Source organism: Simochromis diagramma, unplaced genomic scaffold (assembly GCF_900408965.1).
Source record: "Simochromis diagramma unplaced genomic scaffold, fSimDia1.1 OVJJ01000321.1, whole genome shotgun sequence".
In the NCBI taxonomy this organism is placed as follows: domain Eukaryota; kingdom Metazoa; phylum Chordata; class Actinopteri; order Cichliformes; family Cichlidae; genus Simochromis; species Simochromis diagramma.
In genome coordinates this window covers 13,499,826-13,520,637 of record NW_024386772.1, presented here as the reverse complement: position 1 = coordinate 13,520,637, position 20,812 = coordinate 13,499,826, and the positions used below count along the sequence as shown (strand labels likewise).

The 20,812-nt window shown below is 42.5% G+C and overlaps 2 protein-coding genes across 5 annotated transcripts in view; both read right to left on the bottom strand.

The window, feature by feature from the left end:
• LOC120745395 (nuclear GTPase SLIP-GC-like) overlaps positions 1 to 3,020 on the bottom strand; it is a 30,073-nt gene extending 27,053 nt beyond the window's left edge. Inside the window, exons 1-8 of one of the 4 annotated variants that reach the window (XM_040050233.1) lie at positions 2,764 to 3,020; positions 2,547 to 2,628; positions 2,263 to 2,375; positions 1,979 to 2,020; positions 1,825 to 1,863; positions 779 to 817; positions 326 to 350; positions 83 to 169 (exon numbers count right to left, since the gene is read on the bottom strand). In XM_040050233.1, the coding sequence (XP_039906167.1) occupies positions 83 to 169; positions 326 to 350; positions 779 to 817; positions 1,825 to 1,863; positions 1,979 to 2,020; positions 2,263 to 2,375; positions 2,547 to 2,613 (412 nt within the window). In that variant the 5' untranslated portion in view covers positions 2,614 to 2,628; positions 2,764 to 3,020. Of the gene's footprint in view, positions 1 to 82; positions 170 to 325; positions 351 to 778; positions 818 to 1,423; positions 1,744 to 1,824; positions 1,864 to 1,978; positions 2,021 to 2,262; positions 2,376 to 2,546; positions 2,629 to 2,763 lie in introns of those variants that run through there. The other 3 variants (XM_040050262.1, XM_040050236.1, XM_040050253.1) reach the window with 3 other exon arrangements.
• A 797-nt stretch (positions 3,021 to 3,817) lies between these two features.
• LOC120739287 (nuclear GTPase SLIP-GC-like) lies at positions 3,818 to 6,661 on the bottom strand. Its single transcript, XM_040041003.1, has 8 exons — positions 6,008 to 6,661; positions 5,365 to 5,739; positions 5,132 to 5,283; positions 4,906 to 5,023; positions 4,681 to 4,789; positions 4,447 to 4,577; positions 4,159 to 4,240; positions 3,818 to 3,969 (listed from the first exon to the last, which is right to left on the bottom strand). Exons 2-8 carry the CDS (start codon positions 5,506 to 5,508, stop codon positions 3,818 to 3,820), a joined length of 888 nt encoding a protein of 295 aa, XP_039896937.1. The 5' UTR covers positions 5,509 to 5,739; positions 6,008 to 6,661.
• Positions 6,662 to 20,812: the final 14,151 nt, after the last annotated feature.

Sequence of the window (20,812 nt, the reverse complement as noted above, 5' to 3'; positions counted from 1 at the left end):
ATGTTGGACAAATTGTGCTGCACAGAAATTTAACCCTATAGTGTCTTAAACTGTGACACTGTTTAGAAAGAAACATAAACACCTGCAAATCCTGGCATAGACAGACGCTGTCGCTTAGCTGGTGACTGCAACCTGCTGGCGTCACTTTGAAGGTCTGATTTTCTCTTTCCTGATTGGATAAAAACAAAAAAATAAGAACAAAAAACGTGTTTCTCTCAGCATTGTAATTTATTCTTAGTAAAGTTATGTAGACTGCAAAAAAATATTGGTGCTTTTAAAACACAGACTAATATGAGATACAATAAATACAATGCATGTGTCTCACCTGTATCACTTGTGGATGGCAAGACCTGAGGATGAATATGAGTTATACAGGACATTATTACTATTTGCATTGGCATTGCTCTTTAACAGCATTTAAAGGACACTAACATACAAGTTTTACAATCAACAAACTTACATGCAGTTATGTATTCAACCAGCAGGCTGATAAAGAAGACATTATAAATTACATTCTTCTTAGTAAATATCTGTGATCCTACGACACAATTCTTTTGCATAGCTAAGTTCCAGTCACGAAGACCTACAGAGATGGCTGACGAATCCCCTAGCTAGGGCAAAATGTATATTTCCCGACCCCCTATGAATTAAGTTTTTAGATTCAGTCATTATTTATTGGTTTCTGTAGAGACTGCTCAGTCTCTGTAGACCAGAGAACAGAGCTTTACTTTGTCTCAGGTAGTTGGCCTAAATGTCTGAAATTCAGTATAATCCTTACCTGAACCAGACCAGCTGCTTCTTCATGCTCCTGTTCACACTGTTGATAAAAAGTACAAAGCGGTGTAGAATATTGAGCTTTTAAACATGTATTAAAATTGTATTTGTTATATGGACAAAAAACAGTTTTAAACTGACTTGAAAAGAAATGACTGTTTCCTGATTCGAGTTTCGTTTTAACTGCCACAATCAAAACAATTCAAATCTATGTTAGTTAAAAATTAATAAAACTGTTCCACAAATAATTACTGCCAGTGAGACACTGTCAAACACCAGTGGGTCACTTGGTGTTCACTCTCTGAGGTTCCAACACACAATGGTATTTTTTGCAACTTATCTGCGTAGCCAATTTAATTAAAAACTTATAACTTACTTCAAGATGTAATCTTCACACACTCTCTGTGTATTCACTCAGTAATTATAGTCACAGTATTCACTCACTGTGTCTTCAGGGATTCACTAGCTTAGCTTGCCCCATAGCCAACTCATTAGCAGCATGGCCTCTTCACCTGTCCCTCGTGTACTTTCTGTGTCAGATGTTTAGTTACTCCTCGGCCTCCTTTAGCAATAATGATACTTGCATTAGATGTACCCTATTTGTAACTCTGGAGGCCAGGATAACAGAATTGGAGACTTGGCTTCGCACCCTTAAAAATCCCATAGCTAGCCAGGCCCCCGTAGCCTGTCCAGCCAAAGGTAGCGTAGGCCCCGTTAGCTCTCTCTGGCAGATTGTCCCGAACAGTCGGGGAAACAAGATGACTATGTGATGGTGAGGAGGAACCATAGTCTTAAACAGATGCCCCCGGTAAACCACCAACCCATTCATGTGTCTAACTGTTTTTCCCCACTTTTCGAAACACCCGCCAGGGATCAAACTCTGGTGATTGGTGATTCTGTTCTGACACAAGTGAACCTAGAGACACCAGTAAGGACAGCCAGAACAGGTGACACTGAGGGAAATTTAAAACTGCTGGCTAAGCATAAATATATATTTATATATATTTATATATATTGGCCCAAATAACTGAAGTTCAGTATAATCCGTACCTGAACCAAATCAGCTGCTTCTTCATGCTCCTGTTCACACTGTTGATAAAACGTGCAAAGCAGTGTTTAATATTAACCTCTTAAACATGTATTAAAAACTGTATTTCTCGTATAGATACTAAATCTCAAGGCAACAAAACAGTTTGTAACTTACTTGAAAAGAAATGACAGTTTCTTGATTTGTGTTTTGTTCTTCCTACAACAGTAAAAACACTGTAAATCCATCTTAGTCAAGAGCTAACAAAAATTACATTATATAATATTACTGCAAGTAATTTTTTTAATATCCAGATAATTCAAAAAAAAAAAAAATTCCCCTCTGTACACTAAAATAGCAATAATTGTTTTAAAAAAAACTTAATTACTTTTGAACTTTGAACTTTAAGTATTTATTGTCATTGTCAGAGAACAATGAAATTGCGTTTGGGGCTTCCATACCTTTAACAGCTTGAGTCTCTTCTTGAATTTCACTCTTGGTCCAGCTTTTGTGATCAAATTATCAATTTCTCGATCATCAAGCTCACACAGACTTTCAGCATCGATTTGTTCATCTGTAAGAAACAATAAAGTTGCAGAGATAAAGTTTATTCTCAACTTGCTTCAGAAATTCTTGTTAAATGAGTGAAAAAGCAATCGGCACAGATCTATGAGCTGTTTTACAGTTAACAGATCACATCAGGATCAATATCTGTACCCATCACAGATTCACATTAATACTTTACCTTTAAATTTCTCCACCCACTCATTTAGCCCCCATTCAACCAGTTTGGTTCTTACGAAATCATCCATGACCAAGAAATGAAACTGAAATATAAAATGCAATATTTAACCAGACAGTACTGCTTTACAGGTTAGACATTTGTGACCAGCTTCTTCTTTAATGCATATATAATCAGAGACACTGATATTAAATTCAGATTAAAAGTTCAAACTGCTCACCTTTTGTTAGAAGTAACGCAGGAAAAGGCTGCTGAGGGAGATGTGAGGGAAGCAGTGAGACACAAACAGGAAACAAGCAAGAAGAAAGAAATCCAGCAAAGAGCAAAGTCCACAAACAGATACGGTTAAAAAAAACTGGAACTGTGTGGCTCAGACTGCACAATTGCAACTGCATCTATACATAAAATAGAAATGTAAATCCAACATGACTAAAGCGGGTGCAGGAAAAGCAGAACGGAGAACTGAGAAAGGCAGGAAGAGGAGGTGTTTGTGCAGCCCAGATGGGAGTGGCTGGCAGGCAGGTAACAACCTGCCTCAGAGGAAGTGGAGTTTTTTGTTTGTTTGTTTTTAAATAAATCAAAGGGATTAAAGTTTACAAATACTATAGGTTAAAAACACAGTTTCATCTATACTTAAAATACACTGGAAAAAAACATTAAAAAAGGGAGAAAAATATACTTTCAGCTGTTCCCCTTTTTCACAAGAGCTCATCACAACAGACACCTTCATATGTTAAGAATTTGTGCTGCTAATTAGGATTAAACCAGGGTTCTTTCACTTCTTAGGCAAACAGAAAAATAACTATATTATGGAGCCAGGAACATTAGGAAAAGTTGCCAAACTACATTAAGGTTCTTAGATTGAAAATATCACCATAGGTTTTATTATATGCTGCCACATGCTGGCCATGTACGAATAATAAAGGCATGAAACAATGTTGGATGAACATGAACACTTTTTTAAAAATTCTTAATTATTACTATTCCATTTTCAATTTTATTTATATATGCGACCGGTTGGGGTAAGAGAAGGAAGACGGGATAACAACATGCTGTGGAAGAGAGACAGAGGTTAATAACAGCTATGATTCAATGCAGAGAGGTCTGTTAACACATAGTGAGTGAGAAAGGTGACTGAAGAAGAAATACTCAATGCACCATGGGAATCCCCCAGCAGCATAACTAAGGGAGGATTGGGTGGGGGGGTAAATTCATTTTTATTCCATTTGCACATATGCAAATGGAATATAATGAAAGAGGTCACGTAGGAGCATTTAGGATTCTTTAGGACAATTGTTTGAATTTAAAACATTTAATGTAATACTGATGATGACATTTAAGGATTTACCAAGTGATGTTTCATCGTCTGGAGTTGCTGCAAGTTGATCATAATATTTCTTCACCATCTCAAGCTCTGTTGAAACATCTGAAAAACAAAATATTTTTTAATTGTTTCCCGCCACAGTAGCAGGGTCACTCAGTAATTTATAAGTTAATTAAAAAATAGATAGACAGAAAGGTAAACAGACTGTGCTATCAGGTGCAAGACTGTAAAGATAAAGTGAAAAGGAAGGACGCATTATCAAATGTAATTACAGCAAACTATCCTGTTTACCTGGGAGTGAGCTCCCATCAGTTTTAAATGAACTTTCAATGGATTCCTTCATAATTTTCTCCAGAATCTCCAGGATGTTTACCTATTTTAGAAATTGTAATTACTTATCACAGATCAAAATGTGTTAAAGTCAAATACAATGACATTTAGAAGTTTCTCAAAATGCATTAAAAATATAAATTGAACATACATTTTTGTATAAGTCTATTCCAGCTAAACATAGAAAAAGCCTTTGGGTGAATTATAACAAAATATGGTAATCATATTTCTTCATAAAACATGACAAACCATCAAACTGTGCAACTTCTCCAACATGGTATTTTTTGCCTGCTCAAACATGTCCTTATTTGAGTGCACATGGTTCTTAATAGTCTCCCTCATGCAGTACAGCATGCCATCTCCTTCAAATTCTGCAGCCTCTACAATAAGACAGAAAACTCCAATCAGATTTCTCATGCCATATAGTGTTAAATATAACTATGTGTTTGTGGTAAGTAGTGATGCTCTGATCTTATTTCTTACTCTTGTAGCCTTCTTCCATAATGTCTTCAATTGTCTCTGTCAGACTGCTGTAAACTCTTTTCTTCTGTTTCCGCATCATTCTGTTCAGTTTTGCCTTAATTTTTTCTTCCTTAGAGAAAAAACATGAAATATGGATGAAAATCATTTTAAAATCACATCAAGTCATAATACATTTTTTTTCCATTTACTGTCCATTAGTTTAGACAGGAAAGTTTCATCTCTTACCTCTGTCTTGAGAAACCTGAACTGCAGTTCAGCACTTTTGTACTTTTCAATCAGAGAATCAGTGTTAAGAGAAAATTCATTGATGACTCCATTAAATGCTCCACGTTCTGAGTCATTTCTAAAACATATAAACATTGTGGTTATTAATGGCAGAGTTGGCAAGTTTATATGTTATAAATTATCTTGAATAATATTATGTGACTGTTTAGAGCTTGTCTTTTCTTACGGGAAGATCTCTCTGAATTTTTCATCAATGCTGTCAGTCAGACATAAAGCCAACTTCATGTTAAGATTTATTAGGGTCCCTTTTTTTGGTTTGTGCACGCCACCATTCTCAACGACACACTTCAGTACCCTGCAAAAACCACTGTTCTTTCCCTAAAACACAAAACAGAATTATTTAAACACATATTCATGTAAAATCTGTTGTTTTGTTACAACTAGATTTAAAATACATACGTGATACAAGAAGTTCTTGAGTTTTTCTCCGTATGAACGTTTGGATTTTTCAACGCCATCATTAAGACATTTTTCAAAAGTGAAGTGTTTCCCATGTTTGACCCAGCCAGGACCTACTATATGTTTCCACTTGGTTTTGCCCATATGGCTTTAATGTGATAAACCCAAGTGGGTCCCATATATACTAAACAATCTTGAGCCCACGTAAAATATATGCCCATATTAACTTAACATAACCCATATGGGGCCCACATAGACATGTTTTCAGGGTCTGACTTGCATTTGCCCATGTGTGACCCATATAGTTTGACCAGGTGGGCCCCACCTATGTTATCAGTGCTAAAAACATATATTGATTACCTCACTTTGCCCCACCTGGGGCACACAAAAACAGCTTTTCTTTAAAAGACTATGTTAGCACATATCTAACCCATGTGAAAAACCCAAGTGGGTCCTACATGTGTTTCCCATTTTGGACCAAGTGAAGTGTTTCCCATGTTTGACCCAGCCAGGACCTACTATATGTTTCCACTTGGTTTTGCCCATATGGCTTTAATGTGAGAAACCTAAGTGGGTCCCATATATACTAAACAATCTTGAGCCCACATAAAATATATGCCCATATTAACTTAACATAACCCACCTGGGGCCCACATAGACATGTTTTCAGGGTCTGACTTGCATTTGCCCATGTGTGACCCATATAGTTTGACCAGGTGGGCCCCACCTATGTCATCAGTGCTAAAAATATATATTGATTACCTCACTTTGCCCCACCTGGGGCCCACATAGACATGTTTTCAGGGTCTGACTTGCATTTGCCCATGTGCCACCTATATAGTTTGACCAGGTGGGCCCCACCTATGTCATCAGTGCTAAAAAAATATATTGATTACCTCACTTTGCCCCACCTGGGGCCCACATAGACATGTTTTCAGGGTCTGACTTGCATTTGCCCATGTGTGACCCATTTAGTTTGACCAGGTGGGCCCCACCTGTGTCATTGATACTAAAACATATATTGATTACCTCACTTTGCCCCACCTGGGGCACACAACAACAGCCTATCCTTAAATTACTGTGTTTGCCCATGTCTATCCCAGGTGGAAAACCCAAGTGGGTCCTACATGTGTTTCCCATTTTGGACCAAGTTAAGTGTTTCCCATGTTTGACCCAGCTAGGACCTACTAAAAGTGCCCACTTGGCATTGCCCATATGGGTTTCATGTGATAAACCCAAGTGGGTCCCATATATACTAAACAATCTTGAGCCCACGTAAAATATATGCCCATATTAACTTAACATAACCCATATGGGGCCCACATAGACATGTTTTCAGGGTCTGACTTGCATTTGCCCATGTGCCACCCATATAGTTTGACCATGTGGGCCCCACGTGTGTCATCAGTGCTAAAATATATATTTGACTACCTCACATTTGCCCCACCTGGGGCCCACATAGACATGTTTTCAGGGTCTGACTTGCATTTGCCCATGTGTGACCCATATAGTTTGACCTGGTGGGCCCCACCTGTGTTATCAGTGCTAAAAACATATATTGATTACCTCACTTTGCCCCACCTGGGGCACACAACAACAGCCTATCCTTAAATTACTGTGTTTGCCCATGTCTATCCCAGGTGGAAAACCCAAGTGGGTCCTACATGTGTTTCCCATTTTGGACCAAGTTAAGTGTTTCCCATGTTTGACCCAGCTAGGACCTACTAAAAGTGCCCACTTGGCATTGCCCATATGGGTTTAATGTGAAGAACCCAAGTAGGCCCCATACAAAAAGCCCAGTTTGAGCCCATGCCCATATGGTACCCATCCAGCCCGAGCAAAAACCAGGTGGGGCCCATATATACATGTTGGCTGGGAAGGGCTGCACACAGGGACAAGACGCACTCGGTTACGATCGGATCTTCCCTGGGCAGGGGGAGGTGATGAACTGTATGCCACTTTTTCATTGGCATACATTAAGTACAATGTTTTATTGCCTACGGTGGGGCAGGTCACATACTGGGTGAAGGTGGGCAGTGTGGAGTCCAGCGAGACATGATTAAAGTCCCCTGATATTAGAAGAAGAGCTCTCGGAGATTGCGTTTGCAGTCTGCGGACCACAGAGAGTCACAGGCTGCCTCCACGGATGCTAACAGCTCAATGTCTGTGTTGCAGAGTTGTTCTTTCACAGCGATGTGCCCAGAGATACCACAACCGTCTTTAACAAACACTGCAAGCCCCCCTCCTTTCCTCTCACCGCTGTCTCTCGTCTTGTCCGCCCGCAGCAGCTGGAAGCCGGGCAGCCTACTCACAGAGGGAGTACCGGGCAGTGCCGGGATACTGCCACTGTGACCGGGTTAGCGTCATTAGCTCCTCAATCATATCAGGGAGCGATCTCACATTTACAGTGATTACAGGAAGGAGAGATGGTGTGTGAGGTGTCCTCGGGAGACATCACCCCCGTTTCTTCCCTCACTGGGGATGTAGGGTCTGTCTGCCGGTAGCGCAGCTGCAGGGCGCAGCGCTAACAGCTGATCCCTAATGTAAACAAAGGAGCCATGGCCGAGCGTCCAAACACGGGTGAAAAAAGTGGAGACAAAAGAAGAGAAAAGTCAACATAACTAGCACGAAGCGGTAATGCAAGATGGCAGGATCTGATTGCTAAGACATAAGTTAAAGGTTAAGAAAAGTAAAGAGGAAAATAAGAAAGAGGCTCAGTTAGCTGCCATAACAGGTAACACAGTTAAGGTTTCAGAAAAAGTATTCTGTCGTTTGTTTGCTCGATCATGCCTTAAACACATCAAAATGCATAGTGGGATTATAATACAAGTGAATACTGTGACAAGCACTGGTACTGAATAGGCAATCGCTTAGCAGCAAGGTGAATAGGTGATGCATTAGTGCGGTCTGCACTTCCTCTTCTTTGATTGGGTGAAATGAGTTGAAAGTAATTGGATGAGGGAACCATGGGGAGTGCCCTGCATAATTTCAATAAAACGCCGTTACAGCTGGCAGAGAACGCCGTAAAAAACGCCGTTCAAAGATGCATAAAAACGGCGTTTTGTGCCGAGTAGCGTAAAAAACGGCGTTTCCGTCTGTCTTTGAATGCCGCTTTTTCCGCCACTCGGATGGCGCCCTGAACGCACCATCCGAGTGACGGAAAAAGCGGCGTTTGTCGGAACAGAACGCCGTTTTTTTCGGCGTTTTGAATAATTAAACTGCGTTTTTTACGCCATTTCTTAACCAAACGGGTTAGGAAAGTGGCGAATTTTGGCACTAATGGCTTGCCATAGTGTGCAGCGTGTGATCTGGACACAAGCGATGGAGGCACAACTCGTACAGTTTGAGCAGGAGCTGAATCGCGCGACTGAAAAAATCGCACAGTGTCTGCCCAGCTTTATTCAGCTTCTGCTCAAACTGTACGATTGACTCGCAGGGGTTAGAAGTTCGTAGGTCACGATGCAGGGTCTCACACTGTAGCTCTCTTCACGACAACACAGACACAGGTCGGTTCTTTGAAACGGGCGTTTATTACTTGGGCCTTCTCTCCTCAGCTTCACCATCACCAGTACGCCGATACGCCATTACGCCAATACGCCGTGAGAACTGGTCACGAGCGAACAGTACAAACCAATTAGCAACTTTACAGTACACATATTAAGTCCAAACACAAATAAAAAACATTTCTCAAATGACAAATACCTCGTTGGCTGCTTGTCCTGAAAAGAGGTCCTTAAGTCCTTGTATTGCCCTTTCTTTTAGTAAACTTTTAGCTTAAAATCGCTTCATGAGAGACATCTGCTCCCTCGCAGTCCATGAAAAGTCTCGTGTACTCTCGTTAAGGGTATTCTCACGAGACACTAGCTCTTACACCTTACACATGTACATTTCAAATAAAGACATTTCAACACAAACTATATATATTCATGAAATTATGTAACTTATTATAAATCAGTCATCTACATCATGAAATCCACACAGAACATTTTAACAGCATTTACACACACTATACGGCCCGATGCTCTGATGCGACCTGAGTGCTCAAACTGTGCGTCCATAAAATGAAGGTTATAACAGAAATTCTGTCGCTCGCTCTCTCTCTCTGTCTTTCACTCACACAGACATGCACACCACCACCATCAACTTTGCTAAATTGCTAATGAAAAACATTTATCAAGCAGCTGTGATTGAGCAGCACTATAAATCCAACTATTTTCACGGTTCTTGTGGTCGTGATAATTTTGTGAGGCCACATCGAAAAGGCCCGGATGAGCTTGCCATAGTTCTACAAGTTGTGCCTCCATCGCTTGTGTCCAGATCACACGCTGCACTGCCGTGCTACGCCGTCTTTTTCGCTGACATTTGTGTTTGCCGGTCCGCAGTGTGAGAAGTTGCGGTGACACCCTCACGACCAAGCGATTGATGATCGGGAGCTGGTCATGAGGTATTAATCGCTTCTCGTTACCCCACGTATACAACACGATGCACGACGCACGATGAAGGCCAAAATCGGGCCGATCGCCAAAACGGTCGCACGACTCAAAAATCGGCTCAAAATGGGCCAGAAATCGCACAGTGTAAGCCCAGCATTAGTTTGACTTGCTGAATTATGGTGTATAGGTAGTAGATTCACTGACAGTTAGAAGGAAAAAGAATTTATAAATCTTGGCTGAAAGTTGTTGCTTAATCAGTGTTTGTGTTTTTAGAATGGTGTATTTAACATGCTCAAATGTTGTATCGCTACATAAAAGGATTGCGGTTCACACAAACATTCCTTCTTATCCTCCCTACGCTATTCGTTTTAATGTTAATGTATTCACATTGTAAAACAAAAAAAAAAGGGACAGCATATGAAAACATACATTTGTAGGGCCACATAAAGTATCTGCAGTTTGTGATGTGATAGAACTGAAACAAATGATTTTCCTTCCATATTCAAAGTGCCAAAGACAATGAGATCCCTCGGTTCATCTCTGTCTAAAAGTGTAAAAGAAGGACTTAGCATCCAGCCTTTTTATGGGAATCGTGATGCAGAGTGATAAAACTGAGTTTACTTAGATGTTATTTTGCTAATGGTTAATCATGTTTAAATGTAATCAATATGATGAAATAGAAAGTGTAGTTTGAGTAATAAAATTATTTGATGCCTGACTTCTTCACCTGGATTGCGGGAGTGCTTTTGACTATGCTGCTCATCCTTTAAAAGCAGGGTCAGACCATCCGCAGCTCTTATTACGCTGCCTTGATGATGTCAAACAGTGGTTGTCATTAAATTTTTTAAAGCTAAATGAAAATAAAACTGAGGTTGTCATTTTTGGCAACTTTAATCATATCGACAGCACTCTGGGCACCCTTTCCTCGTATTGTAAAACACATGTAAAAAACCTCGGTGTCTACATTGATGGTTCTTTTAAATTGAATAAGCAGGTGAGTGCAGTAGTTCAGTCCTGTTTTTTTCAGTTAAGACAGCTAGCCAAGGTAAAGCCATACCTTCCGGCTAACGTCTTTGAGCGTGTTATTCACCTTTTTCTTACTTGCAGATTGGACTACTGCAATTCATTGTATTATAGTCTAGATCAGGCCACCATCCATCGTCTTCAGATGGTTCAAAATGCTGCCCCTCCTTACCTGTCTGAGCTCCTCTCTGCCTATGCTCCAGGAAAAACCACGAGGTCTAGCTCAAAACTAATGTTGTCCATCCCACGGACTAACCTCAAATCCCGTGGTGATAGATCCTTCTCTGTGGCAGGTCCCAGACTTTGGAATAGTCTCCCCTTAAATATTAGATCTGCACAAACACTTGAGCAATTTAAATCTTTACTAAAGACACATTTCTATGCCCTGGCTTTTAATACACTATGACCCAAGCATTTTGGTCTTATTTGAATTAGTTTAGTTATTGTTTTAATTCTTTTACTGTCCTTTTATTATTTTTTATTGTTATTATTGTATTACATTGTTGCTTTTTATTACCATTTTTATATTGTTAGCACTTTGTGCAGCATTGGCTGTTTGAAATGTGCTATATAAATAAATTTGACCTTGACCTTGTGTCTCTCTGTATGCGTGAGATTGTGGAAATCTGAGAGATGTGAGAATCTCTGAGTTTATTCAATTCAACTCAATTTTATTTATATAGCGCCAAATCACAACAAAAGTCGCCTCAAGGCGCTTCATAGGTACAGAGAAAAACCCAACAATCATATGACCCCCTATGAACAAGCACTTTGGCGACAGTGGGAAGGAAAAACTCCCCTTTAACAGGAAGAAACCTCCAGCAGAACCAGGCTCAGGGAGGGGCGGCCATCAAATTGGAGTCTATTAGATAGATATGATACAAACCATTGCAGTGCAGTACCTGTAATACCTACAGCATGTTCTAATCGCTCTAATAGGATATTATGGTCAACAGTATCGAATGCTGCACTAAGGTCTAGCAGGACAAGCACAGAGATGAGTCCACTGTCAGAGGCCATAAGAAGATCATTTGTAACCTTCACTAAAGCTGTTTCTGTGCTGTGATGAACTCTGAAACCTGACTGAAAATCTTCAAATAAACCATTCCTCTGCAGATGATCTGTTAGCTGTTTGACAACTACTCTTTAAAGGATTTTTGATATGAAAGGAACGTTGGAGATTGGCCTATAATTAGCTAAGACTGCTGGGTCTATAGATGGCTTTTTGAGTAAAGGTTTAACTACAGCCAGCTTGAAGGCCTGTGGTACATAGCTGATTATTAGAGATAGGTTGATCATATTTAAGATCGAAGAATTAATTAATGGCAGGACTTCTTTGAGCAGTTTTGTAGGAATGGGGTCTAAAAGACACGTTGATGGTTTGGAGGAAGTAATTATTGAAGTTAACTCAGAAAGATCAATTGGAGAAAAAGAGTCTAACTTAACATCAATGGTACTAAGAGTAGCTGTAGATAATATTACATCTGTGGGATGATTATTGGTAATTTTTTTCTCTAATGATAAAAATTTTATTTGTGAAGAAGTTCATGAAGTCATTACTAGTTAACGTTAAAGGGATGGTTGGCTCAAAAGAGCTCTGACTTTTTGTCAGCCTGGCTACAGTGCTGAAGAGAAACCTGGGGTTGTTCTTATTTTCTTCAATCAGTGACAAATAGTAAGATGTTCTGGCTTTGCGGAGGGCTTTCTTATAAAGCAGCAAGCTATTTCTAGAGGCTAAATGATGATCTTCTAAATTTGTGACACACCATTTCCTCTCAGCTTACGAGTCATCTCCTTTAGGCTACGTGTTTGAGAATTATACCACGGAGTCAGGTACTTCTGATTTGAGACCTTTGTTTTCACAGGAGCTACAGTATCCGGAGTTGTACGTAGTGAGGAGGTAAAATTATTAACAAGATAATCGACCTCTGTTGGAGTAGCGTTCAGATAGCTGCTCTGCTCTATGTTGGTACAGGCCATTGAAGATGATAACAGTGGGTGGATTATATTCTTAAACTTAGTTACAGCGCTTTCAGACAGACATCTACTGTGATAAAGTCTACTCTCCACTGTTGTGTAATTAATTATTGTAAATGTAAATGTTATCAGGAAATGATCAGACAGGAGAGGGTTTTCAGGAAACACTGTTAAATGTTCAGTTTCTATCCCATATGTTAAAACAAGAGTGTGATTAAAGTGGTGGGTGGGTTCTTTTACATTTTAAGAGAAGACAATTGAGTCTAATAACAGATTAAATGCCATGTTGAGGCTGTCATTTTTAGCATCATGTTAAAATCACCCACAATAATTATTTTTTTCTGAGCTGAGCAGTAAATCAGATCAAGTCTGAGAAATCAGACAGAAACTCTGTGTAAGGCCCAGGTGGACGATATATGATAACAAGTAAGACTGGTTTCTGAGTTTTACAGCTGGAGTGGACAAGGTTAAGCATCAGGCTTTCAAATGAATTAAAAGTCTGTCTTGGTCTTTCATTAATTAATAGGCTGGTGTGAAAAATTGCTGCCACACCGCCCCCTCGGCCTGTGCTTCGAGATTTCTGGTAGTTAGAATGACTCGGGGGTGTTGATTCATTTAAACTAACATAATCATCCTGCTGCAACCAGGTTTCTGTAAGGCAGAGTAAATCAATTTGTTGATCAATTATTAAGTCATGTACTAACAGAGACTTGGAGGAGAGAGACTAATATTTAATAATCCACATTTCACTGTTTTACTCTTTGGTTCAGATGTGGATACTGTATTGCTCTTTCTTTGTGATTTTTTTTTTCTGTTTACGTTGTTTATTGCTGGTTTGTTTTTTGTCTGTTTGGGAGCTGACACAGTCCTAACACTCCTAACAAGACCAGGTTTCCTCCAGAAGGTTTGCCAATTATCTATGAAGCCCACATCGTTTCTGGGACACCACCCAGACAGCCAGCAATTTAAGGAGAACATGCGGCTAAACGTGTCACTCCTGCTCTGATTGGGGAGGGGACCGGAGAAAACTACAGAGTCCGACATTGTTTTGGCAAAGTTACACACCTGTCAGGAAGCACGGTGTGGCAGGCAGGAGTTGGACCCAAAATGCAGGCACTCAGGCACGAGGTTTAACACAAAAAACTCAACTTTATTGGCTGGCAGGGGAAAGTCATACAAAAGCAAACTAAAACGGAACCCTTACAACCTAAACTCACAGGGAGATCCACACAGCATGAGGGACAACACAACACTGACTCAGAGAAACACAGGGTTTAAATACACTGGGAAGTAACGAGGGGAATGAGACACAGAAGGAGGGCACAGCTGGGAGAAATCAGAACTGACGAGACAAGGAAGCAAAGCAGGACACATTCACATAAGACATGGACCTTCAAAGTAAAACAGGAAGTATAACACAGAGACGCAAACTTGACACGGTGGAGACAGCAACTAAGAAACATAAACCATAAAGCTGAGGACTCTAAGAACCAAAATACCCAGAGGGAAATACTAAGCATCGAACACAAGGCACTAGACTCGAGGTTGTCACGGCGGGGTGCGCCGATGTGTGTGGAAACAGGACCCAAAAGCAGATGACGACGAGGAGTAGTAAGGTTTTAACAGAAAAGTGATCCTTTAATGATAACGGCAAGGAAAAACCAGGAAACCAAAGCAAACTGTCAAAACACTAAGAAACAAAACACTAAGAGGTACTAAGACCTATAACTGTGGTGGAAAATAACAGGCAAAGACTAAGACTATAACTGTAACTCTGGTGAGATAAACAGACAACCCGACAATGGCATGCAGAAAACAAAGGGCTTAAATACATACATGAGGTGATCAGGGGAAGTGGAGACACATGGGGGAACAGCTGACTGACATAAACCTAATGACAGGACCAGGAGAGGAAAGCTAAATACAATGAACAAAGAACACATGACACTGTCAGAATAAAACAGGAAACACTAAAACTAGACATGACAATACAAACTTAACAAACCTAATGCGTGATGAATAATACAAGAACCCAAAACATAGAAAACCAGAGGAACAATAAACAATAACTGCCCAAACTAAAGACAGATAGGAAATGACACAAAACTAATCACATAACAAAATGAGACAAATACAAACATAAACTCAGAGCGCTGGGTCAGAGACCCAGCCTGTGACAGAGCCCCCCCCCTCAAGGGCGGATTCCAGACGCCCGAAAACAACCAGAAAACAAACACAAAACAAAACCACAACAACCCACCCAGGGCGGGCGGAGGGGGACCAGGACGGAGGACCGGAAACAAAACCAAAAACAAAGCACCAGAAGCACACAGGCCATAAACAACAAGGGCACAAAAGTCCGAGACCCAGCTTCAGGAGGGCGACCACGAACCCGGCAGAACAGGAGCGAAAGGCGAAGCGGTTCAGGTGGCCGCCCCGGAGGTCGACAGCAAAACGAAATAGAGTCCAAAAGTTCGGGAGGTCGACCAGGAGGCCAACGGTCCAGCAGGCCAAAGTCCATGAGTTCCGGGGGCCGACCCGGAGGTCAAGAGCACAGCAGGCCAGAGATCAAAAGTTCAGGGGGCCGACCCGGAGGCCAACGGTCCAGTAGTCCATAGCCCACGAGCTCAGGGGGCTGACCCGGAGGTCGAGAGCACAGCAGGTCACAGGTCAAAGATTCAGGGGGCCGACCCCGACGGCAATGATGTCCAGCAGACGGCCCGGAAAGCGGCCGGCGATCCCGAGGGGCAAAACGAGGCTCGGGCGACAGCAACACAACCGCAGAACCAGGCGAGGCCGACACAGAAACAGAGGCCGAAGCTGGACCAGGCGGCGGCGAAGCAGGAACAAAAGCCAAGGATGGAACTGACGACGGCGAAACAGGAGACGAGGCCAAAGCCGGACCAGGCGAAACACAGGCTGAAGCCGGACCAGACGAACCAGAAGCAGAAGCCGAGGCCGGACCAGGCGAGGCAGCAGCAGAGGCCGGACCAGGCGAGGCCTAAGCAGAGGCCGGACCAGGCGAAGCCGAGGCTGAAGCTGAACCAGGCGAAGCAGAAGCCGAGGCTGAAGCTGGACCAGGCGAAGCAGAAGCAAGAGCTGAGGCTGAGGCTGGACCAGACGACGGCGAAGCAGGAGCTGAGGCTGGAACTGAACCAGGCGAAGCACAGGCTGAAGCCGGACCAGGCGAAGCAGAAGCCGAGGCCGGACCAGGCGTAGCAGAAGCAGAGGCTGGACCAGGCGTAGCAGAAGCAGAAGCTGGACCAGGCGAAGCAGAAGCAGAACCAGGTGACAGTGAGGCAGCCGCAGGTGGTGGCTGGACGGGCTCCTCGGGCCCCCCAGCTGACGTGGCAGGAGGCTGTGTAAGTTGCAGCAACACACAGTCTATAGTGGGTGAAATGAGTTTGTATGAGTTCTCAGACTGAGGTGTAGCAGAACCAGGCGAGGCGTCGTCCTCAGGCTGAGGCGCAGAAGCAGCAAGCGGTAGCGCAGCAGGTGGTGGTCCTGCAGCCACAGGTGGTGGTCCTGCAGCCACAGGTGGTGAAGCAGAAGGTGGCCAGACGGGCTCCTCGGGCCCGCCAGCTGACGAGGTGTGAAACTGGACGGGCCCCTCGGGGGTTGTCAAGAGTTGTCAGAGGTGCGGCGCTCGACGAGGGCTAATTTTGGTCAGCCACCCACCTGTTACAGGTCGCTTGACTAGGGTGACAGGGACTGTCACAGGTGAAATGTGGGGGGATGTCACACAGTGGAAAATTGTATTTTTATATTTTGTTTTGGGTCAGACTGTGTGTTGGTACATAGTGCTGATTTTATTTGCATGATTTTATTGTGATAGTGATATTGCATGTTTGTTTATTGATATTTCTATTGCATGGTTTTATCCCCATATTTACATTGTGTGTTTAGTGTTGTTGCACAATATTCTTTTATTCCACTGTGGACTAAGCGGACAATTGTAGGCACCTGGGAGGTGGGGGGCGTTCCCCGAGGTGGCCTAGCAGCCGCCAAACTGACTTAAGGGGGATAGATATGGTGTTATTTTTGTGCCACTATTCTGAGCGCACATAAAAAAAAATTGAGCGCACTTAAAAAAAAGTTTGCAGGTGCAAGTGTTGTATTTTGAGGAGAAATTTATTTTGAGCGAAGAAAAGCTGAATTTGAGTGAAAAAAAATCATTCCTGCGTGCAAAAAATGCATTTCAGTGTTTGCTATTATCCACACACACACACAATAGCAGCCCCTCTCGCTCAGTTTTTGCATTTGCGCTCGCTCGCAATGTGTTGCTTGCGCTCTCAACATTTCTGCCTGTGTGTGCTCAACTCTTTCTCTACACCGTTATATTTGTGCCACAAAACCAGCCAATCACAGACTTGGATGCAAAAAAATCTGATTGGCTGTTCTGGTCTCCAATCAGCTCGAAATGATGAAATGCAATATCCCAGAATCCATTTCGTCCAAAACTCAAACGAGGCAGTGGCGGAGGAACACAGAGTGGTGTAGTTTGAAATATTACTCTTTCTGGGTCACAAAATAAACTTTTAAGATATTTTCATGTGAGAATGGTGCTGTATAAACTTCAAATATCTGCTCGATTCATCAAGACATCACATATTTGCATAAGTGCTCTAACGTTTTCTCTCTCTACCGTTCCATGCTCCTCCTGGGTGAAAAATAATAGAGGCAACTGTCTGGACACTTTATAATGGCGGGCATATACACTGAACTTGTAACTCTAGAAAACTGACGTGGAGTCTCACACAACAATCCCACGTCGAGGAGCGCTCAGCCACACTGTTAAGTAGCTGCTCAACGAGCCTTGATCAGCTCCAGGTGTGTGTGATGATCTTCAGGTGTGCTCAGCAACCTGGCAGGGCCACACCCACCAAGCCTGAAGGTGCCTGTCACAACTGCACCAACACACGCGCGCACAGACATACCTCCATATACACAAGCATGAACACGGGAAAGGCAGCACAGTGCAGAAAAATATATAAAATGGACCCCAACTGCTCATGGACCCTGGGTCGCTCAGACAATGTTATATTACAGTTTTTTTCTGAATGCTTAAACCCTAACTGTGGTTGTTATAGCACAATTTCTAAAACTATTAATACTTATAGCAAAACCACTCACTGAGTTTGCAAAACTAAAAGCACAAACACTGCACAGCACTCTTTTTGCAGAACTGTTAAAGCAACTTACTGCTTTACGCTCAATTTCCAAATGATCAACACACTCCTAGCAAAACTATACACATTTACGGCTATTATTTACACTACTTTGCCAACTGTCTGGCACACTGTCATGTGTGAAAACTGTTTTAGATAATTAGTTCACTTTGCAATCAGCCTAAGCACTATAAATAAGGTACAGGTAAGCTGTGGAGTACAATGGAGGGAGCAGGAAGAGTGAGAATTAGAGGAGGCCAAGGAAGAGGACGTGGAGATGAAGAAGTAGGACAAAGACAAGGACAAGGAGGAGCAAGCGGAGGGGGAAGAGGAGGACGAGGAAGGGGGAGGGGGAAGAGTAAGAAGAGTAAGAAATAGAATTGCTGATGCCATCAGAGCCACAATAGTGGACCGTGTAATCAACCATGGAATGACCCTGAGGGAAGCTGGCTAACGGGTTCAGCCTAACTTGAGCTGCTACACTGTAGCAAGCATCATAAGGACATTTTGAAATGAGAATCGATTAGTACAGTCACTTTGCACTAAGATTTGTAGCACTGCCATATGCTAATGAGGAACACAACAATACCATAGATGTAAAATTCCAGAAGATATTTTCCCCGGTGCTTTGGACTAGAGGACATTGCATGTGATGTAGACGAAATTCTGTGGCCGGACCCAGAGAGACGACACGATGTAGACTGATTTCTTTTTTTTCCTCAGTGAAATTACTATTTTGTTTTGACTTGGAAATAAACACTTGTTTTTGTTTTGATGTGTGTGAATAAACACCAGGGCCCTATTTCAGGAAGCCGGTTTAGTGCAAACTCTGAGTAAGTATACCCTGAGTTAACGAAAACTCTGGGTTTTCGGTTTCACAAAGCGAGTTCAGATGAAGCCTCAGTGAGTCACTATGACGACACACTCCGTGAAGCTAACCTGCCCCCTAGCAGGTTTACTACAACTAACCCTGACTGTCTCCGCCTCTTTGTCGGAAACCTGACAGTAGGAAGTGTTGGACATGGTGTGCCCCTACCTCGAAGAGCCAGTAGATCTTGAAGCCCAAATTCTCCGCAGAGCTCTCCGCCGGGAGAGAGTGATTAGAGCGCGTTTGGACATTTTATCATTTCCTGATGATTTTCTGTGCGAACGTTACCGTTTCTCAGCACAATCTATAATTTATTTGAATAACATCCTCAGGCCATATATTGCGCATGTGACACATCGCGGACATGCTCTCAGTCCATTACATATTCTTTGTACTGCACTCCGTTTTTTTGCAAACGGGAGCTTTCTGTACAATATTGGTGACGCTGAGCACGTTTCCAAGGCTACCGTCTGTCGGGCAGTCAGGAATGTTACAGTTGCACTGAAACGTCTCCTGCACTCGTTTGTGGTGTTCCCCGGTCACAGACCCACAAGATTCATCAAAGAGGGATTCCACAAAATTGCAGGTATCAGGATGAACAAAACTCAATGCATGATGTGGTGATACGTGAACTACTACTTAAATGGTACATTAATTTCCAGGGTTCCCAGGCATGATTGGCTGTATAGATGGCACCCACATTCCAATCATTGCACCCTCAGTAAATGAAGGAGACTATGTGAACAGGAAGTCTTTCCACAGCATCAATGTACAGGTACATAGTTCCCTGTAGCATTTCACACTAACAAGTGATGGCATCATAGTAATGGATGCTAATTTGTGTTCTCTGCACTGTGTAGATCATATGTGATGCTGCCAACATCATCACAAATGTGGAAGCCAAGTGGCCAGGCTCTGTACATGACTCACGAATCTTCCGGGAATGTACACTGAGCACCAAATTTGGACATGGTGGGTCGAAGTTACTGTGAAATATACAGAGACCAATTGCCACAGGGACGTTTGCACTGACATGTATTCTTCTGTCCTAGGAGAGTTCACTGGCCACTTGCTTGGTGATAGGGGGTACCCATGTTTACCCTATTTGCTCACCCCTTACCCTGACCCTGAACCGGGCCCACAGCAGCGTTATAATCTGGCCCATTGCAGGACACGGGCCAGAGTTGAAATGACCATCGGAATGCTCAAGGCCCGGTTCCAGTGCCTGCAAAGACTCAGGGTCGCCCCAGAAAGGGCATGTGACATTATTGTGGCATGCGTGATTCTTCACAACATTGCCACGATTAGAGGTGAACACTGTCCAGCTGAACCAGACATCAGCAGTGATCCACACGATGAACATCCTGACCCACCCACGAACGTACAGGATGGAAGAGCAGTCAGAGACACCATATGCCACAACCATTTCCTGTGACCCGTCACCTCAACATGTTACAAGACAAATACACAGATTCTGTGGTCAACTGGCTTTATTGGTCACCCTGTATGTCCTGTACACAAAGTATAAATGCGTATATTAGTATGTTGTACAAACACTGACATGATTCGTCCATCTCTGATCACTCCACCCACCCTTAACTGTTGTTCCAGCAGTACAATCTCCAACTTGGACTTTTGGATCTGCAGCTTGAGGTGTACCATTTCCATGTCGCACTTCTGTATTTTCCTGACCAGATATGTCTTGTACAGCTGCTTTACAGGGAGCTATTGCAACACAGGACATAGCATTGGCATCCATAGTACATGCCTACTTAGGTTGGTTGTAAATCAGTGCTGAACATCCTACTGTGGAAAGGTTTGTTGTAGGAGTGGCTGGACCCTCTTCCTCTTCATTTCCAGCATCACTCTGCCAGGGACATAGTAAGTCCATGGTGTTATCATAGTACCACATTGTAGTCAGTTGTTATATTTTCCACTGTACGCTGTAAACCTCATGGTGTGGCTCTGTTGCGTCCTCC